The sequence below is a fragment of the Zophobas morio genome, unplaced genomic scaffold, assembly GCF_036711695.1.
Source record: "Zophobas morio isolate AGI-343-1 ecotype UQ-CSIRO unplaced genomic scaffold, CSIRO_AGI_Zmor_V1 ptg000026l, whole genome shotgun sequence".
Lineage (NCBI taxonomy): Eukaryota > Metazoa > Arthropoda > Insecta > Coleoptera > Tenebrionidae > Zophobas > Zophobas morio.
The window spans coordinates 15,765,280-15,790,323 of NW_026972131.1; the positions used below are offsets into that span (position 1 = coordinate 15,765,280).

At 46.9% G+C, this 25,044-nt stretch overlaps 1 protein-coding gene across 1 annotated transcript in view; it reads left to right on the forward strand.

Annotated features, from left to right (window-relative positions):
- The window catches only part of LOC135136599 (uncharacterized), a 105,526-nt gene that overhangs the window by 21,745 nt on the left and 58,737 nt on the right, over positions 1-25,044 (forward strand). The window contains exons 3-24 of the mRNA XM_064065957.1: positions 2,272-2,470; positions 4,834-4,938; positions 5,340-5,456; positions 8,825-8,956; positions 9,083-9,454; positions 9,860-10,102; positions 10,497-10,750; positions 10,801-11,530; positions 11,581-12,960; positions 13,014-13,307; positions 13,359-16,370; positions 16,430-16,583; positions 16,642-18,074; positions 18,128-18,310; positions 18,362-19,211; positions 19,260-19,435; positions 19,486-20,409; positions 20,462-20,602; positions 21,292-22,077; positions 24,409-24,552; positions 24,600-24,671; positions 24,850-24,933. Of these exons, the coding sequence (XP_063922027.1) occupies positions 2,272-2,470; positions 4,834-4,938; positions 5,340-5,456; positions 8,825-8,956; positions 9,083-9,454; positions 9,860-10,102; positions 10,497-10,750; positions 10,801-11,530; positions 11,581-12,960; positions 13,014-13,307; positions 13,359-16,370; positions 16,430-16,583; positions 16,642-18,074; positions 18,128-18,310; positions 18,362-19,211; positions 19,260-19,435; positions 19,486-20,409; positions 20,462-20,602; positions 21,292-22,077; positions 24,409-24,552; positions 24,600-24,671; positions 24,850-24,933 (11,785 nt within the window). The remainder of the gene's footprint in view (positions 1-2,271; positions 2,471-4,833; positions 4,939-5,339; positions 5,457-8,824; positions 8,957-9,082; positions 9,455-9,859; positions 10,103-10,496; positions 10,751-10,800; positions 11,531-11,580; positions 12,961-13,013; positions 13,308-13,358; positions 16,371-16,429; positions 16,584-16,641; positions 18,075-18,127; positions 18,311-18,361; positions 19,212-19,259; positions 19,436-19,485; positions 20,410-20,461; positions 20,603-21,291; positions 22,078-24,408; positions 24,553-24,599; positions 24,672-24,849; positions 24,934-25,044) is intronic.

Below are 25,044 nucleotides of genomic sequence, written 5' to 3' on the forward strand. Positions count from 1 at the left end.
TTGCTATTACGACTTAAGTAGTCATAAATTTCGACCAAGTATACAATAATTAAAACACAGTAAGCAAAGATGATACAGAACAACATTCACGACACAAAATAATCACTAAATTTCGTTTTATCACCGAATTTTGACTTTTATTCGGTATAGTTGACGTAAATTTCCGTTTATTGTCTTATATACGTGGATCTTAAATTGGTTATGACGTAATTCTGTGCTTTTCAAATTCTCGACCATTAAATTTTACAACTGACATAACCATAATTTCGGTTTCAGGTGTTTGTATCATGTTACGAAACAATCATTTAAACAGCTAATTATTATAAATAAACTAATTGAGAAACATCATGGCCATTTGTCATAAACACGCATCGCAAATGTTGTTTACCTTACGTTTCGTGGACACCTTTGAATTAAGTGTTTGACTATCAAATCGTAACTTCTTCAGAGTTACTTGGTAACAACAAGAAGAACCTGATCTTAACAGTTTTACGGAGATATAAAATTATCACTCGGCGGATAACCGCTCCATTAAAAAGTAAGGTTGAAATTTATGCAGATTTGACGCTTCTTCAAAGAAGTTAAAACGTTCTTTGTGATCGAGAAATGCCAGATAATTACTCGGGGGTTCCTGATCAGTGAGCCTTGAAACTTTTTACTTAGTAGCACGACACATTTCGCAAATATCTAAACAGCAGCCGAAATGTTAACTGATATTTTAGAGAATCTGGTTTTGACTGAGCAAATAATGATCACGTTCAAGCCAAATAGCACCCTTATCTTGACCGCGTTTGATGTGTGGTTCGCACGATGCAGCCGATGACCGGTTTCGTGTCCGCCATGTGTTGAATTAATTTATTCCGACGATATAGTAATATCGGCGGTCCGCTTCCTGGTTTTTTGCGCGCGAACATATGTTCGATTACTGTGCTTGTAGGTGCCAATGTGCACTATTTTCCTTATGATTGCAATGCCCCGAGTGCGATAACGGTACCACAATCGGAATCCTTATAGGTCGTATTAAAACCCGCCGATTTATATAATTCCGATTCTATTAAAAGAGCATAATCTAAAAATAACTGTACGCGTGGTTGCGAGGGGAGGTACTCGCCAGAAATTTGCATGCGATTAGATAACTGTTCGGTCGAGAATAGCACTTATCTTGTCTCATCATTCCATATTGGAGGTGTCAGAAAAACGGCGTGCGGAATTCTCACAGGTTGATTGTTTTAGGGGATTTTTGTCCGCAATTTGAGCTTATTAGCGGCGAGGTTAAAGCTCGCTGATTACCTCTGGATTCTTGTCAACGGAAAAAGCGCGTTCCGCGCCAATTAAACCAAAATTAACAAGCGATTCGTTTCTTACATGTTCTAATTGAACGGGATGATTATAGCCGCTTCGCACCAAAAGCGGCAATTTGGGCTTTTTATAGAGGAATAAACTTGATAGTTCTCGGAGCATTTAGTTTAGCATTATCTACGCGGATGCGAGTAATAATACACCGGCGGCCATGATTTGTTGAGATCGATCGCGAAATGGCAACTGATAACGGTTATGGGTAGGCTTATCGGCCACGATTTACCCATTTTCGAAAGCACGACCCCCGGCCCTGACCACCTGTCGCGCTCGTGCCCAAAGTGATTGTGCAAATGGGGAGGCGAACGTCTAAATTGCACTTAATTTGACCGGATATAGAGTTATTGAGCGAAACCGTTTCCGTTCGTGAAGGTTTTTTTTTAAACCGTTAGATACACTCGAAGGCCGCGCAAATTTATTAGATTCACTTTTATCAGATAGTGAGACACTTATTCTTCTCGGTCGTCAGAAATAAACGCTCCGGATGATTATAATAATTATGTAAACAGTTTGACGTGTTGACCTGCAAGGACATTTCTAATAGGCGGCTAACAGTACCGTGTTTGCACAAACCATATTCGTTCATCAAAACAAACTCGAAAATCGTCATTAACGGTCATTACGGATCTTTGATTAAATGTTTGCTCGTGGGGATTTCGAGGATGTACACAATTATTCGATGCAACCTTCAGTCGGATGGGGTTATGCAAATAATTGTTGTGCAAATGGGAGCTTTCGGCCTCTGCTAATTGATCGATTCATTACAAGAATCCTTGGAGATCATTGTTTGGGTTGCAAATTTTTCGCCCACTTTCGCCGCCACGCCTATGATTTTCCATGAATGTCGCCAAATTTAAGCATCACGCATTATTACTATTACAACACTTTTATTAACTTCCTTTGTTTTTGTTTCAGACTGCCCAGTCCTTCACCGGGATTGGATATGGTATAAAAAACGAAATCTTTTTTCTGAATCTCGAGGACGGATACTTTGGCTGCCAAGTTAACGAATCGACGGACGTTCTTCAACTATTCGAACTCTCAAAACTCTGCGATGGAACGCCGAACTGTTTTTTAGGTTCCGACGAGTTGCGAGACAAACTCAAGTGTACCAGTGAGTAAAAACTTGCCCATGATAACTTACGTCGCTCGTCACTTTTGGCAGCTGATGTCAAAAATGCGCCGCTGATTGAAGGAGATTCTGTTTCTCGCGTAGCCACTTTCCTTTCGTCAGAAATGTGTTACAAGAACGATATTTTCTCGGTGTCGACTTACAAAATAGTCTCCGGTTTTCCCATTACTTGTTAACGTTTTCTTATTTGTCAGACGCAGCTTCCAGCGTGGCTAAACATGGACAAAACGGGCGTTATCTGAAGAATATCAATAAGAAACACTTTAAGTACTACTGGATTTCCTAGTTCTCAATTACTCGACCACCGTCGTCGACTTGTCTTTTATTTACAAACAGAGGCTGTTGCGAGAGTTTTTGCGGCGACTGTCGATGGCGATTTAAGCTTATTGGTTTTATTACGGACTCTGCTCAGGTTTAGCAGCACGCTTTTTGTCCTTTTTTTCGTTGTAATATTTAAAACTCTCACTTTTCCATTTTATTGGAGCGACGTTTTTCGTCGGGTGAATCTTCTACGGTCGCGTTTCCTGGCGGTATTGGCACCTTCACAGCGTGAAAGGTGTTAAACGGGGACTTCACCTGAGGCTATTGTGATTCTGGAAAAGTGTTTATTTTTTCCCGCTATAATAGGACTAATTATTTATGCTATTACACGCGCGGTGTAAGCATTATTAACTTGTCTTGTTACATCCTTCATCTTAAGATTGTAATTTATTCAAGTAAAATTATAGTGTTAAATACAGTTATTTTCCAGCGTGAGTTTTTTGGTTTTGTTGAGATAATCTGCTTAGTTTGAGTTGGCAATTAATTGTTGTCGGAATGCACGCAGATAGAGGAAGAAAGGGCGATCAAACAAATAGTTCGAATGTGAGCATAAAACGATCTCCACATTCCTCGCGTTCATACTAGATGCCCAAAGCCTCTGAACTGTAAAATGAGTGACCTTGCAAGTATCTATTATACATAGAACATAGATTATCAGTGCACAATGCTTCTGTCCGGACACACCTCCGCTGCTTCTTTTTAATACCATTCCTGGTACCATTGTCGTACCATCGACTTCCTTGTGCGTTATAAATAGCGAACTCGCTTTTAATTGCACACATTATAGTTTTCGCAGCACTCGTTACTTAACAATAATTGTCAAGTAGTTACGCGTGCGACTCGTTATTAACTTGTCTTGTTACATCTCCACCGTAATTCTTTCAAATAAAATGTCAAATGCCCATTTTTCCTACCATAATTCCAACCGGTCATGAATCTCGTTATGATTCATTTAATAATTAACTCCACTAGGTAAATAGAGCCACAAACAGGTTTGAAAGAGTTAATTGTACCTTACAAAACAACCACCAGTCTGTTGCAAGAGTGTAACCAATTTGCATGAATTACCCGTTTCGCGCAAACTGCGCCATGACGAATCGCTAAATTAAAAACTTTCGCGAACAACCCAAGGAAGAACACAAATCTCGGTTAATTTTCCAAGCGACAATGCGGCCATAAATCGGCGCTGAAACGTCAAGGACAGACGCATTTTTCCCTGAAACAAAAGCAATAAATTGCAGGAGCAGAAAGCGAAAGCCTCTCGAACATCCCGAGATATATTCCGTCCGAACAAAAGCTCCACCATTTAAATGCCAATGAATGATTCATGTGCACGAAGACGCAACTATGTCCACCGCGAGATTGCCGGAGTAGATTCTGTTCTATCTGTGCAAAAACAAGATTGCCTTCCACCGTGTCGCACGTAGGCCGCATTTTTCGGTTTCCTATACCCGATAACCGTAGTAGATCAAAACTGTGGGCGCCACCAAGGATAAACTAGTTAACTATCCCCGGTGGAATTGAAACGGGCGTGCGGTCCAGAGGGCAGCACGAACGCTCTTGAACTTGCAACAAAGACGTTTTATTTGTTATAACGGATCAATTAGCCGCGGAATGGAGGAAACGCGTTTTTTCGGCCTGCACGCATTCGCGGCTTCCTCGTGACCGAGCTAACGAACGCAGATCGAAGGCGGGTGTCGAATTCTCGACACTTATCTCATTAACCATCTCGCCTGTTTACATTACGGCGAATCGCGGCTACAACGAGAATATTCACGTTCCTGGATCGTGAGCCATTCGAGGGATTTTTCTAATTTAATGTATCTTTCGATCCGACCTAGAGGGTTCTTTGTTTTCTTATTTTTAAGCCTCGTGCCTTTTAACCTACAGCTATCCGAACAACGCCATTTACTCAAGTTATAAATTGGCTTGTCGAGGTACGGGCATTCGGTTGATCGAGGTACTTTATCAGCAGGCGGATCGTACCGCGGTTTGATAACGTCGCTCATTGTGGATGCTTGCAGATGACTGTCATAAGGAAGACGGATCCTTGTGCCAAAACGGCGTCTGCCTGGACGGCCAGTGCCATTGCAACGACGGTTACGGAGGCTGCAACTGCGAAGTACCAGGTAAGACAAGTAGTACCATCATTATCCCATTTCCTGGCGAAAAAGCTAACAATGCGTAACGCAAATTTGGCAGCGAGAGACCACTTTTTTCCTTCACATGATTAATACATTGTTCCACAGTACTCGCTCACGTGGCTTAGAAGAAACAACAGTTAGATGTAGATGATGTAAGCACTATAAAAATTTTATAACTTTGTTACGGTAGTTGCAGACAAACAAAATTAAACACAATTTAGAAAACCCGCTAGAATTCTCAAAAAAAAAAAAAAAATGCGACAGTAAAAAAGATTTACGACTCCGCTGCCAACGACAAATTACCCCGACGCCTCTAAAGAACCCGATTTACGCTCCAAGTCCCAACAATGGGCAATTACCGACTATTATCGTGCCACCTTTTCCAGACGAAAACGAGTGCAAGTACCGTCCCTGCGACGTCTTCGCCCACTGTACCAACACCCTGGGCAGCTTCTCCTGCACTTGCTTTCCGGGCTACCACGGCGACGGCTTCCGCTGCGAAGGTAAGTCATTACCATTCCATCTCCGCGCCGTTCATAAATCATCATCAAATGATTCCCTTTCGCCCAGCGGCGGCCCGTTTTACTGTTACATCCAGCGCTCGTGAAATGAAAACCAGCGAGCGAATTTTATGAAGGCATATAACATGGCATATAATCTTCAATATCGCAGTCACGACCTTCCTCACGGCCGCTCGCTACGTAGTTAGCGCCCAGGAATGCTTCGCTTTCAGTGACTGTTCGCTGAACCCGACTGCTGGCTGCTACCCCTATTGGGATATCTGGGATCTGGCAGATGAATAGGGGCTCGGCGGCAACCAAACCGTAAAAGTCCATTCCAAACGTATTCAAATGATGCGAGAGCCGATAGACACTGATTCAACATCCGTTGGTCGTTGAACTTTGCCAAAACACATCCGCGGACCGATATGGATGGTACAGGCGAGCGGTCATAAATCGTACGTGTAACGGGGTTTTACCTAATTCGAAGGATTTCTCTTGGGTTTGGCCGAGTACCGCTTTTCGAGGGTCCTAGTACGTGTCGGAACTAGAAAGTCCTTCAGGTTCCAAGGTGACCTAGTGTCGCGGTCCTCTGGGACTATTCGTACTCCGTGAAGCATCCCTACGAGACCGGGTCTCGTCATAATCCACTAATTCGTATTGATCTATTTAGATATCGTCACAATACAGTCGGCCACATTCACATATCATGTGAGTAACGGGGTTTTGTCTAATTCTCAGGCCATTTCTTGAACTTTCCGACGGGCTCAAACACCAGAACCGTTAACCCGAAGCTTTTCAGGCAAAGAAATGTGACTTTTCTTAATCCTTGTGCGATTTTTAGATGACTGGAATCAGAAAGAATTACACTCGGTGAAACGCTCGGTTAAGCATCCTTCTGAGTTTGAAATCGTTCCGATCTGCCATAAATCATGCGCGTAACGGGGTTTTACCTATTTCGATGATTTTTTCGTCAAATTAGCGAAGTGTGGTTTTCTCAGGCTTGGTTAGTTGCTGGAACCAGAAGTATGGTCAGGTTTCAAGGTTAAAAGGTCCTCAGTGGTCAAATATCGCGTTTATCCCCTGTTCCAAGCCTTTTGGAAAATCACAGTTTTTACCATTGAAAGGGATCATAAATATTGATCTATTCCAGTCGGATTGTGTGCCTCTGGGCACCATATAATCGGACACATTCACAAATCGCGTGATTAATAGATATTTGTCTAATACCATGGAAGAAATTTTTAAATTCGGAACGGGATCTAAGATAACGTTACTGGTCAACGAAAATCGCACATCTGTTAGTTTCTTTAGAAGTTTTGGCGGTATTGCCATCATCTACAACCAAGGTCCTAGTGTTTAATCTCCGGGAAAGCATCCCCGCGAGATCAGGCGTCCTCTGAATCCAGTTTTTCGTTTTTTTTACGAAATGAGTCGACGCCATGGAAAGACCTAAAGGGCTCGAACTTTTTCTACAAAGTCGTAATCATCCACTTAGATATGATCACTATACAGTGGGTCATGTTAAGAAATCGCGTGACTAACGGATTTTTGTCTAATTCTCAGGCTATTTCTTGGACTTCCGGACGTTCCTAAGACCAAGACCGTTAACCGGCGCTTTTCGAGCCACGAAATGCGGTTCTTCCTGGTCCCGAGTTAATTTTCGTCCGAAGCGAGACGGTCACTTTAACATCCTCCCGAGTCCGGAATCGTGCCGGTTTGAATCGTCGGTTCGTTTATCGCTACTCAGGTAGCCGACTGCAGATGAATGAAGCAAGTGCGAATTACCGACTGGTATTACTAGACGCATTGTTGAAGATGGTCCAGCCTTGATCGTGGAGCTATTGATGATTATTTAATTGCGCGTGAGGGATAGGCAATTACAAAACAGTTACAGAGGTGTTAGATAATTGGTGTAAATTAATAGAATACCTTGTGCAGTTAATGAACACCTAGGTGGCGGGAGACCTTGTTTTCTTTGCTCGGTTGACATTTAGTGAGGAGGTTTACTGTCAGAAGAACAATAGAGCCGACGCCTTGTCCACCGAATCTCGTGCGTGTGTAAGAAAACGGCTAAAAAACCTTGATCTCATTAGCTGCTCTAGCAGCGCTCCGTAATTCAAAAAAGCGGCACGAAACGTCTTAATCCAACAAAAGTAAAATTACGACTCGTTCTTTCACGGAATGCGGTAGTGTTTTTACGGGGTTTCGTTAATATAGCGACCGGGATATGTTATAGCATGCTTAGAAGCCACAAATTACATCCCTGCGAGTGACTTCGAAAAAGTCGTAAACCATTTTATTAGCCGTAACGGGAAAAATATAACGATTTTTGAAATTATTGTTATTAATGAGTGAAGGTACCGTCCGGCAAAAATGCCGCGGTCTTACGGTACGAACAGTTACATCTCGTTTGATTGTATCATTAAAATGAGCGTATGTAGCGCACTCGATTACGCTAACTGTACTGGCACACGTGAAAAATACGTAACTACTGTTTTGTTGTGGAGGCGAAACGAAACCCGAGATTAACCTCCGACTCGACGTCGGGTTATTAATCAAATTTTGGCCAAGGCTCCGCTGGAACGTATGATTATGTTATCATTAGCGCGATTTAATTAGCCGACGATGACACATTAGCATTGTTGCTCAGTAAGGTAGTTAAATCCGCACGTGGTTTGGATGCTCGTAGCTGTTCCAGGCGCCATCATCGTCGCTTTCCTTCGCTAATGAAAAATATCGCGTCAACTACTGCCGTTGAGTTAGTTCGTTGATCTCGAGCGGACGTTGCTCTTGACGTGGAGCATTATGAGATGGCCAATCGTGCTAAAGATTCATTCGGAACGTTTCGCGATGACCCCGTTAGATACTTTTGCTTTTTGCCAAAAATCTTTAATTACGCACAAATGAGAAGAATTTCGCCATTAAGCTAACGGAGCTTGCCAATACGACCACTACGATTATCGACGCTTGCCAAATCCACAAGCAATTCGACGCAAATCTAATTACAGCTAACACGATTAATCATCCGGAGGGTCAAACATTTCGATCTTTGATTCCTGCCCAGATTGCGTTTTTTCTTGTTGTTGATTGACGCATCGCCTACAATTACCGCATCGAATCGAGAGCAAGATCAATCCCGACGACGAGATTGCCATCATGTGGATTTAAATCGCATTGTGTAACTGGTTCACCGTTAGCATCTCCATTAATGGTCGAAGATTTATTTTCATTTGTTGCACACAACCGCGTAATTATTGTCATTTCGCGAGCGCTTAACAGGGCCGTTGCGAAATCCGTTCACTTCGCCATAAATCTTGCACTTCCCCCGTCGAATTCGCAATCAATTGACGCCGATCGATGTGTTTTAGACATCAACGAATGCGAGGATCCCGCAATCTCCGCCAGGTGCGTGGAAAACGCCTGGTGTTGCAACCTGCCGGCCCATTTCCTCTGCAAGTGCAACGCTGGATTCGAGGGAGATGGGGAAGTTCAATGTCTCGGTAAGTCCCGCTCCGAAAGTCCCATAGCCGTGACGTATCAAACAATGAATAACTCCATTAGCGAAATCCAACGCCACTCACTGACACAGATTCGAAACAGCTTGCTAAAACAATCCCACGTAACAGATATCGACGAATGCGCCCGACCGGACGCTTGTGGAAGGAACGCCCTCTGTCACAACACTCCCGGGAACTACAGCTGCTCCTGTCCGGAGGGCTTCGCCGGCAACCCCTACGACGGATGCGTGGACCAAGACGAATGTGAAAGCCCCGACGCTTGCGCTCCGGGGGCCGTGTGCACGAACGTGCTGGGCGGCCGCCAGTGCCACTGCCCCCCGGGCTTCGAAGGAGACCCGTACACCACCGGATGCGGCGACATGGACGAGTGCTCGAGGTCCAACCCCTGCGGGAGGGACGCCCTGTGCTCGAATCTCGAGGGTAGCTACAGATGCGCTTGCCCGCCGGGGTACATCGGAGACCCGTTGACGGCCTGCTCAGGTATGCGTTTGCGCAGTCTGGGGACTAGCCTGTACATAAGTGTAAATATCATGTGTCGTCGAGAAACAGACACGTGAAGACTGATTTTCTTGTACAAAATCATCACTTAACCGGACTTTTACCAGTAGTCGTAGTAGAAGGTATTTGCGGCAAGTGTTAAGAAAATCAGTTTTGGGGGACACCAAGGAGTTAGTTGACCGGGGGCACTTTAATAACAATGAGATAACACTCACGATTTGCTGCAACTGCCTTGAATGCGGTGTCCGTTTATAATAAACTATTAATCGAGTAAAAGTCCTCTTACTAAATCGGATTTTAATTGAGAGTAACAAGAATTAAATTACTAAGAAAATCTCTCTTCCGAGCTAACAAGTTAACGATCTGCTAACGCTTTAACATCGCTAGATATTAACGAGTGCAGTTCGAGCCCTTGTGCCGCAACTGCACAGTGCGTCAACACTAACGGAAGCTACGCCTGTTTGTGTCCGGAAGGGTACACAGGATCGGCGAATGAAGAATGCGTGGATATCAATGAGTGTGGAAGGTCCGGAGCTTGTGGAATAAACGCTAAATGCATTAACGTCCCGGGTTCATTCAAGTGCATATGCCCGCAGGGTTTTACGGGACAGGGACAACAATATTGTGAAAGTTAGTCGAATCAGTTTTACATTCTAGCTTCGCCTTCGCTATGCTCTCTAACACTTCTAGTTCGTTTCGTTTCGAATGCTTGAACGTCGTAGATCTAAGATCGAATCATTTTATACCTAGACCTGTACTCGTATTTCTAGTATTAATTGTTTATTTATTTATTTTTTCCCGTAACAACTAGTATTTTTATCGACTGCAAGCCTAACTGTACTGTATACAATGTTTTTGTACATGTGTTTCACCTTGTTGTTAATCCCAGTTTCAATTTCAGATCTGATCTCTTGTATATTGTATTGTCTTGTCTTTACCTGTTCTGTTTCTTTCAGTCTATCCTCTGTAGGTTATCTCCTAAACTTTTAAAGAATATGTCGCAATGTTTTAAACTTATCCTCAGATATAAACGAGTGCGAAACGAACCCATGCGGAGAAAACGCTATCTGTAAAGACACTCTAGGCAGCTATACTTGTTCCTGCAAGGAAGACTACACCGGCGATCCTTTCAAAGGATGCGTCGATCTCGACGAGTGCCAAGCGCTCGAAAGGCCTTGCGGTGCGCACGCCCTCTGCGAGAACGCAGTACCGGGCTACAACTGCGTGTGCCCTCAGGGCTACCAAGGTAGACCTTCACCGAAAGTAGCATGCGAACAAGTACGTCCCTTATCCCTCCGCCCGACCCCCACTAACCCGTCTAATTCCAGATCGACGTAAACATACTCTGCAAATCGAACTTTGACTGCACGAACAACGCAGAATGTGTAGACTCTCAATGCTTCTGTCAAAAAGGCTTTGTTGCCAAGGGCGCGGTTTGCGTCGACATAGACGAATGCCACGCTCAACCGTGCGGACCCTTTGCGGTCTGTACCAACACGATGGGCAGTTTTCACTGCGACTGCGAAAACGGCTTTGTGGGTACCCCACCCATGGTGCAATGCAAAGCGCCGTGCCATGACGTGAAATGTGGGGACCACGCCTATTGCAAGCCCGACGGGCATGAAGCCTACTGTATTTGCGAAGACGGATGGACTTTCAACCCCATGGATATCGCAGCGGGATGCATAGATATAAACGAATGCGACAAAGTTAATGGCCCGAGCGGACGATGTGGTGTTGACGCGTTGTGTACGAACCTCCCGGGTACCTTCGCTTGTCACTGTCCTCCGGGATTCACTGGTAACCCGTCACACCAATGTCAAGATATAGACGAATGTTCGCAACCGAACTCGTGCGGAATCGGGGCTATTTGTGAAAACTCCCCGGGTACCTTCACTTGTAAGTGTCCCGAAGGTACCGTGCCTAATCCGGACCCGCGAACCAAATGCAACGAAATCGTCACATGTAAACTCGACTCCGACTGTCCTGGGAATGCAGTTTGTGACCATAAGAAACGGTGTTTGTGTCCAGAACCCAACATTGGTAACGATTGTAGACGTACGTATTTTAATCATTTAGTCCGATTTGTTTAACGACGATTTTTCTAGATCCATGCGAGACCACAGTTTGCGGCCCCAACGAACAATGCATGCTCATAAATCAAGAAGCTAAATGTATATGTAGAGAAGGTTACACAGGAACCAACCTCGGTTGTGTGGATATTGACGAATGCGCCGGCAATCCTTGTCAGTTGGGAGCTATCTGTAAAAACGAACCCGGGGGTTTTTCGTGTCAGTGTCCCGGAGGCACTACCGGGGACCCTTATCGTACCGGCTGCGCCAAATCCGAAGTGCCTTTTAGTTGTTCGGACGCTAAACCGTGTCCTCCAGGGGAGCAATGCATCGCTGACGAGTTCGTAGGAGATAGCGTCTGCATTTGCGTCCAAGGGTACTTGAGGGACCACATTAGCGGCAAGTGTCGCGACGTCGACGAATGTACCGAATTCCGAGATAAACCCGCTTGTGGAGTAAACGCGGTCTGCAAAAACTTACCCGGAAGCTATGACTGTCAGTGCCCACCTGGCTTCAACGGAAATCCTTTTCTGGAATGTCTCGAGTGTAACAGTCCCGATTGTCGCTGCCAGCCACCGTATAAACTCGCTGATGGTAACTGCGTTCTGGCGAGTTGCGACGACGACGGCTCTTGTCCTAACGGAGCCGAATGTATTACTATTACCGGAGGGGTTAGTTACTGTGCATGCCCTAAGGGCTTCAAAACCACCCAAGATGGATCTTGCGTCGACATTAACGAGTGCGTGGAAGGAAAACAAGTCTGTGGCTACGGTGCCGAATGTCTTAACTCGATAGGGTCGTACGAATGTCACTGTCCGAGGGGCTACAGCGGTGAGCCCTACAACGGACTCTGCGCACCAGCACAAAAACGTTGCATACATGACAAGGAATGTTCAGCTAACGAAAGATGCGTGCAACCTGGGGAGTGCGTCTGTCCTCCACCATTTTTCACCGATGTTTCCGACAACAACAAATGTAAGAGTCCTTGCGAGAGGTTTCCTTGCGGAATCAACGCGAAATGTACCCCCAGTGACCCACCTAAGTGTTTGTGCGAGTCAGGCTACAAGGGAGACCCGCTTCAAGGTTGCGTAGACGTTGACGAATGTACAGACACACCTTGTGCCTATGCAGCCCAGTGTCTTAACCTGAAAGGTAGTTACAAGTGTATATGTCCAAGAGGCATGACCGGAGATCCGTATAAAGGTGGATGTATTCTCGATATCGAAAAAGGCAAGAGCGAGTGTCAGAGTAACGAACATTGCGCCAACACGCTTGTCTGTGTGGAAGGAACTTGCGTCAGTCCGTGTAGAACCCTGGTCTGTGGTCCTAACGCGTATTGTGAACCCGAAAATCATGCTGCTTGGTGCAGATGTAGCGTAGGTTACGCGGAAAACGAGAAAGGAGAATGCGTTTCAAGTAAGTGGATCGCTAATTTTACGTTTTCATTTTACTAAAGGTACTTGTTTTAGTTTGCGAAGGTGCTATTTGTGCACCCGGAGCTCAGTGTATACCGACAAACTCCGGCCCGACGTGTAAATGTCTGGAAGGTTTCATGGGAAATCCGTTCCCGGGTGGCAAGTGCACGACCGACGTTTGTTCCGTGACGCATCCTTGTGAAGAACCCTACGTGTGTATAGGCGGAAGATGCAAAGAGAGATGTGAGGGTGTAGTATGTGGAGTGGGGGCACACTGCGACAAAAACACGAACCAATGTGTCTGCAATTCTTACTTTATTGGAACGCCGGAACTCATCTGCATGCCTCGTAAGTACCTCGGGTCTTACATTTTCAAGTTTAACTTTACGGTTTTTGTAGCTATCATGAGCCCTGTTTGTCTACCAACTTGCGGTCACCACGCCCACTGCGAATACGGACTCAACGGCAATACGTGCGTTTGCAACTCTGGCACTAGCGGCAACCCGTACGAAGAATGCTTGCAAGTCGAACGTAAAACGTGCGATTCAGCGACCTGTGGACAAAACGCCGAATGCAAACAAACCTATAACGACATCCAGTGTATTTGTCTTTCTGGTTTCACCGGAAATCCCTTCATTGGTTGTCACGATGTAGACGAATGCAGCAGCGATGGTGTTTGTGGACAAAGCGCTGTTTGTATCAACACCATCGGAAGCTACGACTGTCGGTGCAAGGAAGGTTACGCCGGAAATCCCTTCATTATGTGTTCGCAAGTACAAGGAGGCATCTGCAGAGACAGCAAAAATTGTAATTGTAACGACCGGGTTTTCTGTCCCTCGGGCTTCAGTTGTGACAGAGGCAGATGTAAGAACTTGTGCGAGAAAGTTAAGTGTGGACCTAAAGCTACCTGTCACGACGGTCAGTGTCTTTGTCCGCCCGGTTACATCGGTAATCCTAATGATTTGCGAAAGGGTTGTACCACTGAGGGTCACTGTCACAGTGACAACGATTGCCACAACGCCGAAATCTGCTTCCAGTTAGGAAAAGGAGTACGCAAGTGTTTGGATGCGTGCAGTAAGATTCAGTGTGGTCCCAATGCACTTTGCGTGTCTGATAACCACAGGTCGTCGTGTATATGCGCACCAGGTTATCGCGGCGATCCCAGCGACTTGAACATCGGGTGTCAACCTGAAGAACGCGTTTACAAGAAGGAGTGCGAACACGATGCGGATTGTCGCCCGGGTACCATTTGCTCTGTCAATGTCGACGGAGTCCAGAAATGTATAAGTCCATGTGAAACCGTAGCCTGCGGGCTTAACGAAGTGTGTAAGATAGACGCCGCTGGTCACCCGACTTGTGCCTGCAGAGACGACTACGTCTGGAACCCCGTGTCATCATCGTGCGAGAAACCCTCAGTACCCGACTGTACCACCGACCAAGACTGTCAACCCGTAGCAGCCTGTCAACCCGACGCTCTAGGAATTTTGAAATGTGTACCAGTGTGTTCGCATTTCACGTGCCCGAGTAACGCGGCTTGTGTGGCAGAATCACACAAAGGACAGTGCCAGTGCTTGTCTGGATACACCGGAAACCCGAAAGACCGCAACGGGTGCAAACTGATAGTCCAGAGTCAGTGTACAACAGACGCCCAGTGCTCCGAACACGAAACCTGCAAGAAACAAGGTGAAACTCTGATGTGCAAACCGGCTTGTGATTTCGTTTCTTGTGGCCCTAATGCAGTCTGCGTCACTAATAACCACGTAGCGCAATGTCAGTGTCCTCCAGGATCCTTCGTGGGTGACCCCACGGATCCAAACGCCGGGTGCAAATCAGTCCCGTGTGTGTACAACATCGACTGTCCACCATCACAGTTGTGTAACCGTATGACGCATACTTGCTACGACGTCTGTGACGAAGAGTCCTGCGGAACTAACGCAGTATGCATTGCGGAGAACCACAAAGCTATCTGCCAGTGTCCGCCGGGGTACAGCCCGGACCCCCTGCCAGAGGTCGAATGTGTCCCTGTGGAAGTTTGTAACCCGAACCCGTGTCACGGCTCTGCCATCTGCGAGGCTACCGGTTTTGGACACACTTGCAAATGTCCCCCGAATACAATAGGAGATCCTTTCACTTCAGGGTGTAGACCCGAAGGAGACTGTCCTAATGGAAATAAAGACTGTCCGGAAAAATCAGTATGTCAAGCAGGACGTTGCATAAATCCTTGCGATCAGTATCACTGCGGTCCTAACGCGATATGTACCGTTGAAAACCGAAAACCGGTATGCATCTGCCCTGCTAAATTCAGTCCTGGCGCACACGGTATTCAAGACGGTTGCGTCAGAATTGCTACGTCCTGTAGCTCAGATATCGACTGTGGACACGAGGTGTGCTTCAGTGGCCAGTGCCGAACCGTGTGCAGGAACCACGATGACTGTTCTTCCGGTGAACGTTGCCTAGAGAAAATGTGCATGATTCCGTGTGCAAGTCACAGCCAGTGTAGACAAGACCAAGCTTGCATTTCCGGGATGTGTATAATCGGATGTCGCAGCAACAAAAACTGCCCCTCGGACCAAGCTTGTGTCAACAACAAGTGTCAAGATCCGTGCAAACTAGAGGGCACGTGTGGTCCCAACGCAATTTGTTCCTGTGACAAGCACAAAACGATTTGTACGTGTCCCGAGAATTTCGAGGGTAACCCGACACCCGAAGAAGGCTGCATTCGCATACCACTCACCTGTCAAACTCAAAAGAATTGTCCAGCTGACCACACTTGCTTCAAGAACCAGTGTTCTTTGCAATGCCAAGATAACACCGCTTGTGCTGTAGGCGAAAGGTGCGCTAGCAACGTCTGCGCCAAGGTTTGCTACAGCGACAGCAACTGCTTACCGGGTGAAGTTTGCCTGAAAGGACTATGTCAACCAGGGTGCGCGGTAGACGCGGACTGTAGAACATCGCAGGTTTGTCTCCAAGGACAATGTAAATGCGCACTTGGTTTCATCGGAACGCCGCAAGGCTGCGAAGACATAAACGAGTGCGAAGATAATCCATGCCATAGAACAGCAGTTTGCCATAACCAGAGGGGGTCTTACAAATGTGTTTGTCCCGAGGGAACAGTGGGAGACCCTTTTATCGAACCCGGCTGTCTTTTGCCTAACCAGTGTGCACGTAGTGCCGACTGCGCGGATAACCTGGTTTGTAAAACTGGAAAGTGCCAGGATCCGTGCGAAGAAGTGAGATGCGGACCTAACGCAGTGTGTAACGTCTTCAACCACAAGTTGGCTTGCTCGTGTCCGGCTAACCATCTGGGAGATCCGTTCGACGCCAAGCTTGGTTGTTTCAAAGTGGAATGTCTCGAGGATGGAGACTGTGCGCACGATAGGGTGTGCGACAAAGAGATCAACAAATGTCTAAGTAAGTTGATAGGTTTTGTTTGTTGTTTAGTGTGTTAACGTTTTAACGATGTTTTATAGATCCCTGCGATATAATTAGTTGCGGAAAAGGTACCTGCATCGTCGAGGAACATCAAGCTTATTGCAGTTGCTTCGAAGGGTACACCCTCATAAGAGACAAATGTGTGGATATCGATGAATGTCGAACTTCAAACCCGTGCCACAAATCAGCAATGTAAGTCAACTAAAACCCACAAAATTTTTGTTTAAGTACATAATCGTTGTAATTGCAGTTGTTCGAACAACGACGGAGGCTTTACTTGCGTTTGCGGCGAGGGTCTAGTAGGAGATCCTACGGTTGGCGGTTGCCGTAAACCCGGCGACTGCTTCACCGACACCGACTGTCCTTCCTCCGCCACTTGTGTAGACAACTTCTGCAAAAACCCATGCGAAAATCCCTCTGCGTGCGGACAAAACGCCGAATGTATCCCTATAAACCACGAAGCTACGTGCAAATGTCCACCAAAGACGCGCCAAGACGGTCAACTCAACTGTATCGCTTTGGAATGCGTCGACAATAACGACTGTTCTCAAGACAAGACCTGTATCGACTCCTCGTGCGTCAACCCTTGCACTTTGGCAAACGCCTGCGGACAGAAAGCCGACTGTCGTCCTTCCAACCACGTGGGTGTTTGTTCCTGTCAAGCAGGAACCACCGGAGACCCACACCTGGGTTGTGTTTCAGTCCAGTACTGCGCCGTTGAAAACCAGTGTCCTTCGGGATCTCAGTGTTACAACGGAATTTGTACTTCCGTGTGTACGTCGTCACGAGAATGCATCTCCGATCAGTTGTGCATCCAAGGAATCTGTCAACCCACGTGTAAATCGAACTCTTCTTGTCCCGACTTCCAGTTCTGCCAAAATAACATTTGTACCCAGGAGTTCAAGTGTCGGTCCAGCGATGATTGTTCGTTTAACGAGAAATGCTTAGCGAATACTGTGGGGCAAAACGAATGTATCGATGTATGCGAAGGGGTTCTGTGTGGACGAAACGCGGAATGCGTGTCGCAGAACCACGAACCTTCGTGTATTTGCAAGATCGGGTACAAGGGTAACCCGAATGATGATAAGTTGGGTTGTCAACGAGTCGAGTGTGAGAGCAACGAACAATGTTCCAATGACAAGCTTTGCGATCACTACATGTGCAAGATCGCGTGTTTGGTTAACAATCCGTGCGGACGGAACGCTCTTTGTTCAGCCGAAAGTCACAAGCAAGTTTGCTATTGTCAACCTGGGTACACCGGAGATCCGTATGGTGGGTGTCGATTGATCGACTTCTGTGCTGACGCTCCGTGTGGCCCTAAAGCCAGGTGCCATAATTCTAGAGGGTCGTTCAAATGCCAGTGTCCGCAAGGCTTGGTCGGAGACCCGTACAACGAAGGGTGTAGAACTCCGGTTGAGTGTAACACAGACAAAGATTGCCCGAATGTCGCTAAATGTGACAAAACTAACGGATTACACAAGTGTAGAGATGTGTGCGAGAGCACGGTGTGTGGACCTAACGCAGAATGCATAGCGGTTGACCATGCGGGTCACTGCAGTTGCAGGAACGGCTACCAAGGCAATCCGAACGATCTCACTTTAGGGTGTACGCCTAAACCGGTTTCGTGCCGACATACTTCTGACTGCCCCGCCAACACCTACTGTTACGGCGACACTTGTAGACGTAAGATTCGTCGTGTTTTAGTAGCTTTCGTTTTGTAATTGTTGTTATTTTAGCACCCTGTCAAACCAGCGACGAATGTATCCCCACGGAACAATGCCTCCAAGGTCAGTGTCTGGACCCGTGCGATTTACGCTCCGCTTGTGGAATGAACGCGGAATGCAGAGTCAACAATCACGTGAAGCAATGTACGTGTCCACCGGGCTTTACCGGCAATCAGGAAGTCGAGTGTTTCAGACGTAAGTAGAATTACTTTTTTTTGTAGAGAGTTCACGTGCGTTTTCTTGCAGTGCCGATTTCGTGCTCCGTCGACAGCAACTGCGTCTCCGGTTTCGTCTGCAAAGATAATTTGTGCCATCCGCAATGTGCCGCCGATAATGACTGCGCCTTCAACGAGAAATGTCTCAAAGGCAACTGTATTTTAACTTGCCGGGTTGACAACGATTGTTTCCTGGGTCACATCTGCCTCCACAACATGTGTATTTTCGGGTGCCATCACGACGACGACTGCACCGGCAGCGAGTCCTGCAGAAGCAACAATTGCGTAGACCCTTGTGCCGAAAACCCCTGCGGACCCAACGCTCAATGTACCGTTTCTAATCACAGAGCTACTTGTTCTTGTGGTACCAGCTTCGTGGCAAACCCCACACCTAAAATCGGTTGCGTCAGAGCACCGCCACAACAGTGTACTCAAAACAGAGATTGTAACCCGGGCACTACTTGCATTGACCAGTCTTGTCGAACCCTGTGCTCTTCCGACGCCGGATGCTTCAACAACGAAAGATGCGACGTTGGCACCGGAGTGTGTAAACCTATTTGTAGACGCGACGATGATTGTAAGAATGGAGAAATTTGTGAAGGACTTGCGTGCACCGTGGGCTGCAGAAGCGACTCTGGGTGTTCGTCGGAGAAGAAATGCCTGGCTAACCAATGCGTTGACGTGTGTGCTTCACCCACAGCTTGCGGAACCAACGCCGAGTGTGCTGTGGTCAATCACAACAAGCTGTGTTCTTGTCCGCAACCTCTGGTGGGTAACCCGCTGGAGTACTGCAGATACCCGGTGCAGCCGTGTGCTGCTGACGGAGAGTGCGTCAGCGGACACGTTTGCTACCAAGCCTTGTGCCAACAAATGTGTAGATCGTAAGTTAAGTTAGGTTTGTCGAGATGTGGTCTAACTTGATCTTCCAGGGATCACAACTGTCTGTCGGACGAGAAGTGCATTAGAGGGGTGTGTCGAACGGTTTGTAATTCCGATGACTTCTGTAGCGTCAATCAGATATGTAAGAGCCGCTTGTGTGAAGTAGGGTGTAGAAGCGACTCTTCGTGTCCACCGAATCACGCTTGTATAAACAACAAGTGTCAGAGTAAGTATTATTTTTCGAGAAATTAGTTCGTCTGACTCTTTTGTTTGTAGATCCTTGCGATCATAACAGTACTTGTGGAATTTGCGCCGACTGCAAAGTCAAAAATCACGTGGCACAATGTAGTTGTCCATCAAACTTCCTGGGAAACCCTCTTGTGGCGTGTACCAAAGCGGCAACCGAATGCGACGGATCTTGCGAATGCGACGAAATCGGCTACTGTACGAAATCGTGTCGATCCTCTAAGGATTGTTCGTGTGGAGAGACCTGTTCTTCCGGAAAATGCAGAAACAAATGTTCATCCCAGATACCTTGCGCGAGAGGTCAGTTGTGCACCCGAGGCGCTTGCTTCCCTGGGTGTCGCTCCAACAACGACTGCTCCTCCTCCGAAGTGTGCAGAAACAAAAAGTGTCAAAACGTGTGTAAAGATCCACATAGTTGCGGCAAGAACGCCGTGTGTCAAGCCACCGACCGAAGGAAGGTGTGTTTGTGCCCCGACGGCTACCAAGGCGACCCCAAGGTTGAGTGCAAACCTTACGAATGCAGACTGGATACGGATTGCGAATCCAACAAACGCTGTAGCCCGAAAGGGGCTTGCAAGAACCCGTGTTTGGAAAATAGAGCTTGCGGGGTGAACGCGCAGTGTAGGGTGATCGAGAGAAAGCCCCACTGTACTTGTCCTCCCGGTTTTATCGGTAATGCCTTGGTTGAATGTAAGAAGGGCGGCAACGAAGAATGTTTGAAGAATCCTTGCGGAGCTAACACTAAATGCAGAGACGTCGACGGCAAGTACGAGTGCTCGTGCGCGCCGGGATGCGTCGGAGATCCGCACAGAGGGTGCGTTTGTGAGACGGAGTTGGTCAATTTGTGTAAGAAGAAGCTGTGCGGTGCTGGAGCACAGTGTAGGATCGTTCATGGGAACAGGACGGAGTGTTTCTGTCCGGCTGAGGCGCCGGCTGGGGATCCGACTATAGAGTGTAAGTGCGGGTTGAGATGAGAAATTTCGGTTTACGTGGATTGGTGCTTCAGGTACCGTGGAAGAGAGGCACGTCGTCGACTGCAGGACGGAGGGATGCGGTAAGAACGCGGAGTGCATCCGCGAACAGGCGTTCTTCGTCTGCCGTTGTCTGCCGGGACACACGGGCCGTCCGGAAGTAGAGTGTAGCAGGGGTAAGCCGAGTTCATCACTAACACATTTACAAAAGTCACATACATTGTATACAGTACATAGGCTTTCCGCAAGACTAATGCGATTATGCATTAGAACTTTGTACCCATTAATATTATTCACATTGTGTACAAAAACTTGCACGTTGGATCACAATAACACGAGTATTGAACTGTAGCCAGTAAACGTTTTATGTGTTGTTCTCTTGATATTGGAGTACATGGTCTAGGTTTGCCAGTCGGAGCGGAGTATGTGTAAATAAACTAGTTGTTGGCGTCGCGACACACATGTGGAATGTACACTTCAGGGTTCCAATCTGCCTTTCACACGATCCCGACACGCCCCTTCACCCAGCCACATTCCACACACAACTGATAGTTGAGTTATTAGTTAGTTAGATGGCGCGGTGCAGTTGTGCGCGCAAAGCGGGTATGATGGATGATAAGTCAGATTGGGAACTATGAAAGGAGCATTCTCACATTTTGTATATTAGCATTGGTCTCTGCATCATCACTGCGCTTGTAAATACTACCGCTTGTTCGGTGTCTCGTTGAGATGGCCTCTTTCATTCCTCTCACCCTCTGACTTCTTGGTCACGCCCGCATGCGATGTTGTGTATTGTGAGATGTATACTTCCTTTCACGGTTCTTACGATTGCTTTCTTTTTCTGCCCACCCCGACGTTTCCGTAGATGCCGAATGTAACAGTGACTTAGAATGCTCCAACGAAAAGGCGTGCATCAACTACCAGTGCATTGACCCGTGCACGCTGCGCGGGGCTTGCGGACTGAACGCCCTCTGTCGTACGGTCCTGCACCGCCCCCGATGCTCCTGCCCCGAGTGTCACGTGGGCATGGCGAACACGGAATGCCGCCCCGACCCCAAATGTCTCTCAACGCAGCCGCGCCCCTCCACCCCCTCTCGCTGCCGCAAAGACGCGCACTGCCCCGCCAGTCTGGCCTGCAACGCGGCCTCGGGCGAGTGCTACGACCCCTGTAGCAACCCCGCGTTCAAGTGCCGGGGCAACAAGAAGTGCGAGGTCTCGCACCACCGCCCCACTTGCGTCTGCAAAAACGGCTTCGTGGTGAACGAGCGCGGGGAGATCGCCTGCGCGCCCGAGATCAGCGAGTGCTCGCGCGACGCGCAGTGCCCGTCGAACCGGGCGTGCGTAGACGGCGTCTGCCAGAACCCCTGCACCGCTTCGAAAAAGTCGCCCTGCCCGCCGGAGAAGGGCTGCGACGTGCTCAACCACAAGCCCGTTTGTATTTGCTTGAAAAATTGCAACCCCTCCTTGTCGATTTGCCTGAGAGACAATGGGTGTCCGGCGCACCAAGCGTGTAGGGCATTTAGGTGCGAAGACCCATGCGAGACGGCCAGCTGTCCGGAGAACACGCCCTGTTACGTCGAAGATCATAGACCTATTTGCAAGTTTTGTCCGCCCGGATTTATATCAGACGCAAAGTATGGATGCCTCAAAGGTAAAGATAATTATCGGTGCAAACTCTTAGTGCTTGACGACAAACATCAATGAACGATGAGTTCCGTTGCTTTCGGTTACAGTATGCAGTAATAGACCAACTTTCTATGCTAGGTCGTTACTTACTCACAAGTAAAGATAAACTGCTACAGAGACAAGCCGTTTACCACTTGTTCTCCAGTTTTTTTTTCGTCTTTCCCTTCCACTCTCTGTTCTCACTCAAAAAATAAGGACGGCAGTACAAGCTGTATTCTTCAGTGTTATTATATTATGCTACTTCACTCCTGCTACTTTCCATTAATATTTATTTACCTAACCGCTCTGCACACGACTAATTCAAATGTTTTGTAAATAAATTTTTATTGTGTATCTATGTATGTATAATGTATTCACAGCTGATAATGCGACAAAAGTTACCTGCACTTCGGATTCCGACTGTACGCGAGCACAAACCTGCATTGGAAGCATATGCATAAATCCTTGCACCAAGACTTGTGGCAAAGGCGCCATCTGTCAGACGATTGAGCACAAAGCGAAATGTTCATGTCCGACTGGCTACGAGGGCAACGCACTAATCCAATGCTTCCCCGCTATCCCCCAGACCGCAACCCCTAAAACTAACCTATCGGTAACAGAACCACCCCTTTACACACCCACACTCAAACCTTACAACCAAACGAGCACGACTCGAGAGCGCGGCATCAACCTGGACACGGTCAAAAGCACGACTCCAGGCATCAGCTACGAAACGAAAGATAACAAAACTCAAGTCGAAAAACCGTCGACTCCTAGAGACTCGACGAACGCGGAAACGACCACGACTCCGACCAAAGTAGAAATGGTGACGTTGAAAGAATTCGACGTAAATTACACCACGTTCGTCTATACCACGGTACCCTCGAGAGGTACGACCGAGCTGCCCCAAACCACGACAGAGAAAGAGTCGACGCCAGAAATATTATCGACCGTACCTTTTGCGTCTAGTACGGTCGGGACTGAAGGTAAAGTAAGCGAAATGACCGCCCCGAGTTTAATAAAGACGGAACATACCACCCCCAGAGATCTGACGACTTTAGAAATGGGAACCACTTTAGCTAACGAGACGTCCACTAGACCAACAGAAACCATGACTTCTTTAACAGGTTACACAGAAGTAAGTACCGAGATGTCTAGCCCTGCGAGTTTTACAGAAAAAGAGGTCACCACACAATCCCAAGGTGTTACAGAGTTTAAGACTACTCGAAAGTCAGATATTGGTACCGAATCCACAGTATCCAGAAGTTTTGAGACCGAAAAACCTACTACTCTAAGTAGTGGTAGTACTGAGCCAGTTAAAACTCCGACGAGTACTCAATTCGCCAGTACAACGTCCATTTACACAGAAACAATAGCAACCCCATTTTCAGAAAGAGTACCAATTTCTACTAACGAACCGACTGAATACTCGACAATCTCGGTAGGTACCACCGGCGGAAAAATCACTACAGAACCTCCATTTTTCACTAAACCCATAAAATCTACAACGCAAGAGACAGTAACTGAAACAATTTTCAGTACCGCTGGTGGTACTGTCACTAAAACCGAAACTACCACGGCTTATACAGAGCGGCCAGAAACGTCTCCCACGAAGGCGGAAACCGCAAAAGCCTTATCGACGCCCACAGAGCCGGTGACGAGTACTGAAAGATCCGAGCTTTCTTCGACCCCAAGAGACCGCAACGAGTCGATGCTTGTGACAAAATTTTGCACGAATCCTAACAATTGCTCCCATAACACCACGTGCATAAAGAACGCTTGCGTCGATCCTTGCACCCACTATAATCCTTGCGTAGCCGGCGTAAACTGTAGGGTGATTGCCCACGAGCCCACTTGCTTGTGCCCACTAAAGCAAACAATAACGGAAAAAATTGGTTGTAAGATAAACCCAGGTAAACACAATAAATATTAGCGACTCTGCAAGTCATTTCTTGGATCTCCATGATTTCGCAACCTCGTAACACGCAACAGGAGGTTGTGCAAGGTCCAAAATACAAAAACCTTGGACATCATTTGCATGGCCCTTAGATATCTGGATCATCATTAAAAAAAAAATCGATGAAAACTGATCATTTTTATTTCATTTTGTGTTTTGTATATACTGTTGTACATACTCGTAGTGTGCGTGGTGAAGGGTGGCTTCTGGTGGAGGTTTCCTTTTACGTTGTGTTTGTAGTGTAGATGTAAACATTAGGCTTGTGTTTTCAGCTTATTTGCTTGTTGTATGTGTTTAAATCATTGTTTTGTGTTTGACTTGTGAATGCACACGAATTTAAGTCCGTTATGCTTTCCATAGACATCAAATGCTACCAGCATACGGACTGCACCTCGCAACAAGCTTGCATCAATGGAAAGTGCCACAATCCATGTTTAGTTTCTAATCCTTGCATTGAATCGCACGATTGCCAGGTTCAGGACCATCAACCTGTTTGCGTTAAAGGTACGCAAATACCACTCGCGCTTCGTTGTACTAATGCCATTTTGCAGTTTGTCAGTGCCAGAAACACACGGACTGTGGTGCCACCAACATGGTTTGTGATGGATGCAGATGCGTAATCAGTAAGTAATAAGACCATCAGCAGTTACGAATTCTCTGCACTGAAACACCTTCCAACACCAAATTTTGCGACAAATTAAGACTAAAATAATAAAAACAGATCGTAATTCGGTTTTGGTGTTGTGGTCTTTCGGTCTTTAATCTTCCCTACCGGTTGTATAATTCTTGTGAATCAATTAGGAGAGGAACCGAAGATCGTTCCTGGGTGCGAGCACTGTCCTCCGGGCATCGCTTGCGATCCGACTACCGGAGCGTGCATTAAAGGTAGGTCCAGCAGGTTCGGTTTTGTTATTTTGTTTGAATTGATGACGACAAATGTGTTGCTGTTTTTTATTAAACCATATTCCTTCCCCCTCTACCATCCTCACATAAATG